An 11,406-nucleotide genomic window follows, 5' to 3' on the forward strand; every position below is an offset into this window, starting at 1 on the left:
GTTTGTAATCAACTAATTAACGTGTTGCGAAAAGAAAATACACAAATTGTGTGCAAATGAGTTAAAGTAAATCATTTATAGAACACGTGTACATGATTTAATATTACAGGAGAAGGTATCATACAAATGGACAAAATCTTACATGATTTTTAAAAAAACAAACAAACAATAATATTCCATACTGTAGTGCAGCTAGATTCAGAGACACTTTTAAAAAGAGAAAGAAAAAACTTAGAAAGGGCGGTCAGGAGCATGTCCAGGATCATTTATTTTTATTTATTTATTTGTTGTACTAAAAGAGTCAGCATCAGCAATCACTGGTACACACAAAGTCTTCTCTTGACATCATTTAAAGAGATGAGCGACGTCATCAGGAGACAGACAAGCATGTGAGGTATCTTTCACCACTCTTGCACACTACTACACACACACAAACACTCGTAAGCAGTTGTAGTGTGTCATATAAATCCATTTGCAGTGCTTTCAGTTGTTGCTCGAATACTTTAAGAGGAGAAATGCTGCAGGAAGATCCTCCTAATTGATTTGTCAGATTTGAGTCTAATGTCATTAGTAGACTTGATAAATGCATTGCAGCCAGTCCTATTTGTATATATGTAATAGTTGCATTTTCTGCATTCATAAATCACTTGTTTTCACGAGTTAGTGGCCATCATGTAACTTCTTAGAAATACGGTTACTTACTAACAAAATTATCCATACTCTCATGACAAAACATTTTTTTTTTTTTTTTGCATATTAAAGAACTTGGTTAAGATTAGATTTTTTTCTTCTTCTAATCCTTTTAATGATGCAGTCCTTTTTCTGGAAAATAACCAAAAAGTCTCTGCCTGAACTTTCAGCTGTAAATGAACCCTGTGTAAAGTAATTTTTAAGCTTATAAAGTAAGAGTCACCCTCATGTGCAACGTTTCCGAGGGAACATTGAGTCAAGCAGTCGCATTTGGTTGACGAACCAGTCCGTGACATCATGTAATAAGGTTTTCACACCTCAAAATCTTTTCCGCATGGCTTCAAAAGTCCACAGATCAGAGAGCGTTGTAGTAAAACCCTCCGCGGTTGTTGTGGTATTACAGTGTTTCCACTCTTTGTTGTTCCTATAAGCAGAGAATACGTCCAGGACCATAGCCCCCACATTTCTATGGCTTGTTTCCAAATCGTGGTTATTGGTTACAATTGAAACACAGTCAAACGTGTGAGCAACCGGTGATGATGATTCATGAGGCACTCAGCGTTAATCCAAGGAGTAGTGAGAATTTTTTTTTTCTTCCTAGTATTAAGTACATAGAATAAGATGATTGGTTTACTTTGTTCTTCATGTTTTTAAGGTGGAAGTCAAGCCCAGATGTGCAACATGGAACAGCTGCAAACACAAATGCTGACAAAACATTTCCAGTTCTTTGGGACAAAAGTAACAGATGCTACAGCAAGGACATCTTTCTTTCTTTTCTTTCTTTTTTTTTTTTTTTATAATCAAACAGCAAGATCAGACTTCTTAAGGAATTATTTGCTGCTTCACTGGAACTGAGGCAGGCTCTCAGGTGTCTTTTAGTGGGGAGAAAAGGACAGAGGCTTAAAAATGGGACATACTGTAATGGACACAGGATCGGCATTATGAGCCACCCCTCCTTCGAGGAGACTGCACACAAAACATTGATTTGTCTTCTGCTTATACAAGAAGCATAATGTTCAGCAAAGACATTTTAAGACTCATCCAATATCAGCTGTATGTTGCCTGGATAATAGAATCCAAGCTTGCAAGTATATTAACAATGCATCGCTTAGTTTTACTCAAGTGAGTTGACAATGTGTGTGATGGCTTGCATTGCTTCTGTATTGCTTTCCAGTTCGCTTGAAGTGGGAGTGTTAGACTCATTATTCTGTTAAGCCTGAGAAACTGTATTTCTGGAGGGGTAAAAAGAGAGGAAGATGTTAGAAATTGGATTGTTCTGCAGAAACAGCATCCCCTTTTGATGGGAGAGTTAGCATAACTAGAGCTCACTCCCTCAGAGTTTATGCAGATTATAAAAGAGACAAAATGGAGCGAAGGGTCCTTGGTGAGTCCTGTTTTGTTTAGGTGATGCCCCTTTGATAATAAAGGCTCCAACACAGGTAAGCTGAGTCTCTCGCTTGGTACCAGACTGTATAATGCAGCCCTCCTGTGCAGACTGTCCTGATGCAACAGAGTTAGGAGAGCTCAAAGCCTGTGTTCATACTGATAGCGTAGCGCAGCTTGTCACGTAGGATGCTTTTCTTGCTGTAGTTGGGCAGCTTGAGCAGGTTGAAGCATGTAGATGAAGTTGGAAGTCGCCCACCTGGTTCCTTCTTCCGGATAGTAAAGAAGCCCCGGAGGACACTGCCGAGGGTGTCTCCAGTGTCCTAGACACAGCAAAGAAACTGTCAAATGTCATCAGTACACACTTGCAGTTAAGTCCTGAAAGATTTGGACACAATCGGGACACAATTTTCATCCTTTTGGCTCTGTACCTCACCATATTAGATTAGAAATTAACCAATCAGCTTGTAATATTAGTATAGGCCATTAGGTTTAATTCAAGGGATTGTACAAGGCTTTAGAGCCAGCTTTATACACAGTCCTTTATTTTCAGGAGATCAAATGTAACTGGGCAAATAAACATCCATCCATCCATCCATCCATGAAACCCACTGACATCATCAAACAATGTGTTTCTTCCTTTGAGATGATTTGCCTGGGAAGTTGTTGTTTGTTAGCTTTAATTTTGTCTTCAGCAAGTGAAATACAACAATCAGGCTGAGATCATGTAATTGGCTCAGGCAAGTCTCCAAATCTCCATCTGTACACTGTCGGTTAACCTCGGTTTCCCAGGCTGAATCTGAATAGAACTTATAGCTCTCTCTATTTCTTTTTTCTGTCATTTTTCATGCCATTACACTTCCTCCACTATAGCTTACATATGATGTTGTATGCTTAACATTAACAACAATTTTAAGGATTCTATATTCGTTTTTCTTCCTATCATTCTATTACAGGTTAATTCTGGACCGGCATTCTTTGGACAGATAATTTAAGATTAGTCTGGCTTTTCCGAATGGTTATCTGGCCTTTCTGTTCCCAAGACTGATGAATGGTTTTCAACTTGTGGCGAATACTCTGTACTTCCTCTCATGAAATCTATCTGTAGTAGACTTGGATGAATATACAGTATGCCCCCTGGAGAGTGTTCTCCACTTGGCTGGATGTTGTGAAGAGGGTTTTCTTTACAATGGAAAGGATCCTGCGATCATCCACCATTGCTATTGTTCCCAAACGTCCAGTCATTTTTATGTTGTTGCACTCATCCTGTTTTTTTTCCTCCCTGAATCTACCAAGCTTGTTAATTTGGTCACTTTTAATGTTTTAATCTCTTTGATTTACTTTGTCTTCCCTATCTACAAATGGCTGGTTTTACTTCCACTGGGTGTTCCTTTAATCACATGTCATGGGTTCAAAAAACAGCAGCCTCAGACCTTAGGCCCTACCCTTATCTGCCTAATTAATGAAGAAATCCTTCCACGCAACAGCTTTTGAGGGAATTGCCTAATTACCTTTGGTCCTTTGAAAGAAGTAGGAGCTATAATTCCTAAACCTTTTTTCTAAAACTGAATGTGAATACCGTCTTTAAAGTCTGCACTTCACAGCAGTGTTTTTTGTTTTTTTGTTTTTTTTAAATAATAGTTGTTTGTATATACTGTGTTAGTGTCTAAAAATATATGATCCTACCTGTATAAAAAAAAACAACATCTTATAAATGTGAGCTGCAACTCTTTTATTCTTACCTGATCATCTGAAACTTCCACACAGCGGATGGAGAAAGGCGGTTTGAGGTAGGCAAAACCTAGAAGAGGTGGCCTTGAGCAGCTGGTAACGAACTGTGAAAATACATTAAAAAAAACAAAAAAGACAAAAAATGGTTAAACTACTGTGGTACCAATAGAAAGCATTTGGCTCAACACAAGACACCTTACTTTAAGGAACATCGCCCTCTCCTCAGCATTAAAGTCGCTTGACAGGATGTCCCACAGCCAGATGATGACACGATGGCTGCTGTGAAAACCTCCATAGTAGACCGTGTGTTTCCTGAAAATGAGAGGAAGGCAACAATGATGAACAAATTTAACTGCTTGTACAAACAGAAAGCATGGATGACAAGTAAAAGACATCATCCATATTGAAGGTATGGCCAAAATAAAAGGTAAAATGATGCATACTTTAGGTCATCTAGATCAATCTCAGCATTATCTCCTGAGATAAGACGTTGAACCTCGGGGGTGGAAAACATGTGCAACCACTCTGGATTAATGATGCTGCGGAAGCCTCGGATAAAAGCAGCCGTCTGCTCCTTAATCTGCGTGTGCATCCGGAAGTGAGCCATGAGGTGGATGTAGCTGATTCTGCAGGACATGACAAAGATAACATCAAAAATAGGTGGTGATAAGTGGTCTGTGACATTTCGATAGGTGCTTTACCAAGTACAAAAAATTTTAGACATAAAATGGTTCCATGCCCTATTTTTCTTTTTTTTTCTTTTACTGAATTTAAATGTACATACTTGTTTTCATTGGTAACTGGCATGGTTTTCCCCCCAGGTATCAACTCATGACAGACAAGCTATAAGGGAACATAAAGTTAACTCATGTATTTTATGTATTTATGAACTACAGTGTATCAACTAATTCCATCCTTACCTGCCCCATAACATCCTCATCATAGGATAAAGTCAGCCCTAGATCCCCTACATCTCCATCATAGCGCTAAAAAAAGAAGTCAAAAATGAAATATCCCCTGGATATCAGAACCTGAAATACAACAATCTTTGTCTTATTTCTGATTTTTAGCAAAGTCAAAAGTATGTATGCTACCTTGATGGAGGTGAGGTTCTTATAAAACTCTGAATCCAGTGAGGGAAGCTCATCAATGGAGCTGTAGAAAGTGCTGTGGTGGTGACCCAAGACTTGGCTGAGGAAGAAGGAGGCAAAAGGGACGTCCACAACAATGCCCTGAATGCACAGAAGTGATAAGCATAGAAACATTAAAGCTCACCAAACATTTTATTCAGAGATATTACAGAGACTGTATATTTTAGATATGACATGTACCTCATATACAGCTTTCCCGAGCATCTTCCCCACAAACTCAAAGAGCTGCAAGTGGTTCTCGTGGATGTAAGACGTGGGTGAAGGATATAGCCTCTCATTTCCGCTTGTGGTCTACAAAAAATAATCATCACAACATATATTTAAAAAAAAAAAACACACACACAAACTTGGTAAGTGTAGCTGTTTAATATTGGCACACTATTTGCTTGAGTTACCTTGAAGAGGTTGAGAGCAGGATTGAAAACTTTCTTAATGATCTCCTCTAAAAACTCCTTGAAGACACCATCCTGGTCGATTCCAGCCTCATCCACACCCAGGTCGTTCACAAACTTCACCCGAATGACACCTTTTATAGAATTCACTGGTAACCGGCGCAGTTGGTCATATCCATCCTTAAGACAGGGAAATCCTGGTGTTACTCAGGAGCAATATATTTGCTTTCATCCACGTAAATCAATTTGATTTGCTGAATCCATACCTCTAACATCCGCGAGCGACGAATTGTAATATGCGTGACATGGGGTGAAGCCGAGCTCGTTTCCACCAGCCCCAAGCTTTCTTTCTCCTTTGTAACAATGTTCCTGAACAGCAGCACCCTCTAAATTGAGAGGGGAAAGTAATTATACAACTAAAAAGGAAACTACTCCACTTTAAATGAAAGAATCCTGTTTACTCACGTTTTTATGTGGAATAACATGTGGAATGTACTGCAGTAATAGTTGGGCTCTTTTCTTGCCTTTCTCCAACTCTTGGAACAACAAGCTAGGCTTCAGATCCCTGAATGCAACAGCCATAACATGCAGAGGTGAGTTTAAAAATCACAAAAACAAGTAATTCTGAAATGGAAGGCCAGCCACTCTTCCAGAGTTTGCATTTACTTGCGTAGCCAGTGGTCGTCAGGGGTGAACCTTCGCCTGCAGTCCCGTTCATAAAGCACCATCAGCCAGCCATGAACACTGTGGAACAACTCCAGTTTCTCTCCTTTTGCATTTTCTATTAAACACAAAATACACAACACACGTTTCAATAAGAAAGCATAACCTGTCAAATAGGTGCCATCATGACCCCACACTCACCTAAGATGCCATCCCATATCATCTTGTATACAAATGTGTTTAGAAAAGAGGAGATGGTGATGAGTTCCTCTATCTTGAAGGATGTTTGCTCTTCATATACTTCAATGTCATCCAAAATTCTGAAACACAATCATAAATGTGTGACATAAAATGCTGCCATCTTTTGGAAAGCACAGTTAATAAGATTAAATAAATGAGCAGCGAAATTACGTGATAAGGTGGCGCGAGCAGTCACAGAAGAGCATGAGCATAGCCAGGAGCTGCTTTGACTCTTCGGTGTCATTGTTCAGACACTCCATGAAGAGTTTGAGGCCTCCCTGAGGACCAAGCTCACAGATGAAGGCCCAAAGTTTGGGCAAAAGGTCATCAAGATGTGTAAGACCTTCAGAAAAACAGAACGAAGAGAGACTGAGTATCGTTTCCTTTTTACGTTAGGTTTTAATAAAATACCAGCTTCTTGGACTGACCAGTGAGTATCTGGAGGCGTATTTGCGTCAGTGTAGACAGAGCGGTCTGGTAGAGCACACAGATGCTGCACACCTTCTGAACTTCAGCTGAGTCAACTCGCTTTCCTCCAACTGGTTTCAGGATGTTACGCACAGAGGCGGACTTCTGAAATGCTCGCTTGAAGAGGTCTGTTAAAACACAGACATGGGATTTGAAAAAATATTCAAAACCTTTATTTAAAATCAGCAGTTTGTACTTATTTCAAAATATTAGAACAGAAATTAGGGACTTACTTTTGACTGGTAGATTATTTTGTGATGTGCTAGGTTGTGGTGGGGGGGGAGCAGGCTCCTGACTCTCCAGCTTTTTAGAGAGGACATCACTGAAAAGAGTTCTGATAACAGGTACACCCCACAGGTGCTGAAGCTGTCTAGTTACCAGGGGCATTGACTCATTAAGACTTCAGAGAATGGAAGAAAGAAGAGGCAGATGGGAGAAAATATCATTTTTTAAGCAAAGGAAAAGTGAAAGAACTCAAGAATACAAACATGTATCCATATTTTCTTCTTCTGGCTGCTCCCTTTAGGTGTAGCCACAGCTGATCATCTACCTCCATCTCACCCTATCCCTAGCATCCTCCTCTGTCACACCAACCCTTTGCATGTCCTCCTTCACTACGTCCGTGAATTGTCTCTGTGGTCTTCCTCCCAGGTTTTTAAACTCATTTACCTTCACTATCTCTACTCCTCACATGTGCACCTTTCCACCCATCACCCTCTCATTCACACACATATTTTTTTCTTGCTTTTACTGACTTTCATTCCTCTTCTCTACAGTGCATACCTCCACTTCTCCAGGCTCTGTCCCACCTGCTCCCTCTTCTCACTACAGATCATGATGTTGTCTGCAATTTCTATAGTCCATGGACTCCTGCCTAACTTCATCAACCTGTCCATCACCATAGCAAACAAGAACAGGCTCAGAGATGATCCCTGATGTAAACACACCCCCACCTTGAACACATCTGTAACTCCTACCGCACATCTCACCACTGAACCAGCCTCATATACTCCTCTGCTATTCCGGACTTCCTCATGTGGAACCACAGTTCCTCTCTTGGCATCCTATCATATGCTTTCTCTAGAGCCACAAAGACACAATGCAACTCCTCCTGACCTTCTCTTTACTTCTCCATCAACATGTAGCCATACTGCTACTCACTAATCGTCCTCTCTCTTCTTAACCTAGCTTCAACCACTCTTTCCCAAAGCTTCACAGTGTGGCTCATCAGCTTCATCCCTCTGTAACTATTACAGCTCTTCATCACCTTTGCTCTTAAAAATGGCTTCCAGTAGACTTCTTCTCCATTCCTCAGGTATCCTCTCACTCTCCAAGACTGTGTTAAATATGGTTAAAAAGTCCACTGCCCTCTCCCCTCCACAGATATGCTATCAGGACCACCCATATATGGTAGCTTAATTTACAGTCTAAATTTTAAACTGAAGCTTGTGTCAAACAAACATGAGGAATTTAAATTACCCATAGTCCACAGTTTGAGAGAACCAACCCAGCACCGGATGCCAGTGGGTTAGGTTGGACTTCTTTTGGGATACATATCTCTGGCAGTAGGACAGCATGTCAGTCAGGTCCTTCACAAAGTGGTTGGCCTCCTCTTCAAGCACTTTCTCATTAAGGTAGCCTAAGTGAATCAGGTTTCCTATCAAACATGAAAAACAGACAGTTAAACAGATAACACATAACTGCTTTTTCATTCGTACAGAAGACGTAACTGATTGAAAGTACACAATCCTATTGAACCAAAATGCTATACCTAGTAGGCACAGTGTGTGGCTGCCCTCAAGGCAAACACAGATGTCCGAACACTGTTCTTCCCGACTGAGAAACAAAATGAATTTCCGCAGCAGGTCATGCGTCTGGATGGTTGTCATGCACTGTTGGGACAAAGCAAATATTAAGAAATACTTTCTTACACTTTATTACGCGGTCTCACTTTGCAACGAAAAACACACATCACAGCGCTTTTACCTCTGGAGTAAGGACACTGAGGTGGGATATGATGGCTGGAACTGACATGATGTGAATGAGGAATGATCTTAGCAGGTTCTCCGAGAAGTGAGCAGCAATGACGGGCCTGAAAAATATGGAATTTAATTGAAAAGGAAGCCTGAAAATAAAAATACAATTCATAAACAGAATATACAGGCATAACACAAGAGCAATTAACATGTATCCTCTACTTAATTGAAGCTTAAATACTAGCTTACCTTAATGACAAGGTGAAAATGGCTGTCAGAGTGCCTTTGGACAGAGACGGTTTAGAACGAGCCAAGCCATTGGTCAGCAAGATCTAAACAAGAAAAGCTAACAGACAGTGAGCCTTGTATTTTAGAAGAAACCCCATTCCATACTACTACATTGAATATCTTGATAGAAATGAACAAATGAATTGTAATACTGAACCTGCAGTGTTGAATAGAATCCCTTTTGATTGAGATGGCCCATAATATTTTCACAAATCCTTGTCAAAGCAGGTCTGAGTGCCTCACCTGAAATATTTAGAGGAAAATATAATGGTTTTCTTCAGAAAGCAAAACCATAAGACATTAGCCACAGGTTGACTTTAGACGTACCCTTTCCTCTGACTATCCGCCAGGTTGAAGTGTCCGTGAAGGTTACCAGCATGGTGAGATACAGTGTCACCAGTTTGTTGTCCTGAAGTATGTCGGGCTAGAAATCACAAAACATGCAATTATTATTATTATTATTGTACATTTACAGTGATAAAGTGAATTTCAAAACTACAGTGGCCCTGAGAGATCAAACGCACTGAAATTTGAGAAAACACCAGCAAATAGAAAAATGCTGCAAAAGCACATGAAAAACACACACACAACAGAAGTTGCTTTTACAGCATTTTTCATTTTGCTGGCATTTATTTAGGTTGCAGTGCATTTGACCACTCAGGGTAACCGTACAAAGCCCGTTTTCAAGCTTTAAATCGAGGCTAACCTTTAAATTTTTCAGTAGCTGACAGCAAATCCAAAGCACATCTTTTATCTGTTTGAGCCAGGGAATAGTGAGGTCTTTGGAGAGAGCCAAGGAAACATACCAGACCTGAAGACCAAACAGCCAAAGACCCATTAAGACAAGAATCACATTTGTCGTTGGGTATGACAAGCCTTTAAACACACGCATGCTCACCTTAGGTTCATTTTCAACCTCCATACTGGCCAGGATAGCACGACAGAGTTTTTCAAACCTCTGAAACACAAAATTAGAGTCATTTGAATTGCACAACAAAGGACAAGTGTATAAGCTACTACTGCCGTGCTAACAGAAACCTCAAGGGTCTATGAAAAGTGTCACAGATATGAAATTCAACTTACTTTTACCAACTAAGGGATAAGTTGTTAGGTACTGATCTAAATACTAGCATAGCTGGTAACTCACCATCTTATCTTCTTGGCAATATATGAATAGCAATTTGCGAGCAATTTTGAAGATTGAAAGTGCATTTCTTTTTGATGTCCCAGTTTCAGAAGCTTGAAAATAGTCATCAATCTCTTTCCTGGTGAAAGAAAGGGGGGGGGGGGGGGGGGGGGGGGGCACAAACATGAACATAATATACACTCGTGACAAATAGTGAATCAAACTCTTCAAATCTCAGTTTTCTAATAAATCTGCAAAAAGGAAAGTGGTGATCACCTTATTTGCTTCTGGAGTCTGCAGCGACAGATAAATCTCCTGACCAGGGCTTGAATGATGATTGCTGCTCTTTCCTTCTCCTTCTGACCCTTCCTCTCCTCTCTAGCCTGCCTGGCTTTGTCCAGGAACTCGGACTTGGAGCTTTGAGGTACACTAAACATGGTGCACCCTGGGAAGAAAGGATGCAAACCGCTTGGCCGCTGTACAAAAACTATACACGAATAATATGCATGCAGGCATTGATGGCATTTTGTGGCATCGGAGAAGACATCCGCTTTTTAGGAAGTCTGTGATAACACAGCTTTGTTTTTGGGGAAGCATAACAGTAAACTTACCTGCGAAAGTGAAGTTAAAGGAGGATTTTGTCTGGCCTTTGGGCTCACCTGCCGCTATAGCTCTTCAGTCATTTGGTTGTCCTTGAGATCCACGCAGGCGAAAAGCCAAATATATATATATAAACAAAAAAAGAAGGCTAACTTGCCATCTCTGGAGCGATACAGTAAATATGGAGCTGGGTAGGTTAGCACATAGGGCTAGTTCGCTGCTTGTTGGATTAAATCTGATCCGGGGAGAATTTATTCACATTAGTTTCGCGATATTTCGCTTCACCGCGGGGTTAGATTTTACCCTGTCTCAATGACAGTCTCGCAAACGCCGTGAACACACCGTTTCGAAATGTAAACAATGAGAGGAGATCAGTACATTGACTGCAGCCATTAATCCCCCTGTGTCGCATTAAATGATTCCGGGTAGTTTTTGTCTTCAAGTATAACTCGGGATACGAGTGTAGTATGGAAAAATGTCTGCTACATGCCAAACTATCTTCGGTCGTGTTCTAACAACAGCGACTTTGTATTTGTGGCGTTGAATAAAGCTTCAATCCAGTGTGTTGGGTGGGTGGAGGGGGGACTGTTATCGCTGTTACTCCTTAAACAGCGGAAACGTGCGGGCTAATGTAATTAAAGCATTTTTTTGTTAATATGCGAGTAAAAACGCGTAGACTATAACGCGGGCGGAAATAA

General features: G+C 40.5%; 1 protein-coding gene across 1 annotated transcript; it reads right to left on the reverse strand.

Annotated features, from left to right (window-relative positions):
• Positions 1-61: 61 nt before the first annotated feature.
• Positions 62-11,228, reverse strand: ube3b (ubiquitin protein ligase E3B). Its single transcript, XM_030738500.1, has 27 exons — positions 10,720-11,228; positions 10,385-10,553; positions 10,130-10,247; positions 9,881-9,940; positions 9,689-9,793; positions 9,310-9,406; positions 9,140-9,225; positions 8,944-9,026; positions 8,705-8,810; positions 8,490-8,610; positions 8,198-8,375; positions 6,952-7,118; positions 6,679-6,846; positions 6,422-6,593; positions 6,212-6,330; positions 6,014-6,128; positions 5,813-5,912; positions 5,614-5,733; positions 5,351-5,527; positions 5,136-5,246; positions 4,899-5,036; positions 4,725-4,790; positions 4,589-4,647; positions 4,248-4,430; positions 4,005-4,116; positions 3,816-3,908; positions 62-2,396 (listed from the first exon to the last, which is right to left on the reverse strand). Exons 2-27 carry the CDS (start codon positions 10,543-10,545, stop codon positions 2,205-2,207), a joined length of 3,207 nt encoding a protein of 1,068 aa, XP_030594360.1. The 5' UTR covers positions 10,546-10,553; positions 10,720-11,228; the 3' UTR covers positions 62-2,204.
• Positions 11,229-11,406: the final 178 nt, after the last annotated feature.

Source organism: Archocentrus centrarchus, chromosome 9 (genome assembly GCF_007364275.1).
Source record: "Archocentrus centrarchus isolate MPI-CPG fArcCen1 chromosome 9, fArcCen1, whole genome shotgun sequence".
Lineage (NCBI taxonomy): Eukaryota > Metazoa > Chordata > Actinopteri > Cichliformes > Cichlidae > Archocentrus > Archocentrus centrarchus.

Coding starts and splice junctions, on each gene's coding strand:
- ube3b (XM_030738500.1), bottom strand. CDS start 10,545: ATGTTTAGTGTACCTCAAAGCTCCAAGTCCGAGTTCCTGGACAAAGCC. Junction 5,037..5,135: donor TCGGGAAAGCTGTATATGAG/GTACATGTCATA, acceptor CTGTGCATTCAG/GGCATTGTTGTGGACGTCCC. Junction 4,431..4,588: donor CCAGTTACCAATGAAAACAA/GTATGTACATTT, acceptor CATGTCCTGCAG/AATCAGCTACATCCACCTCA.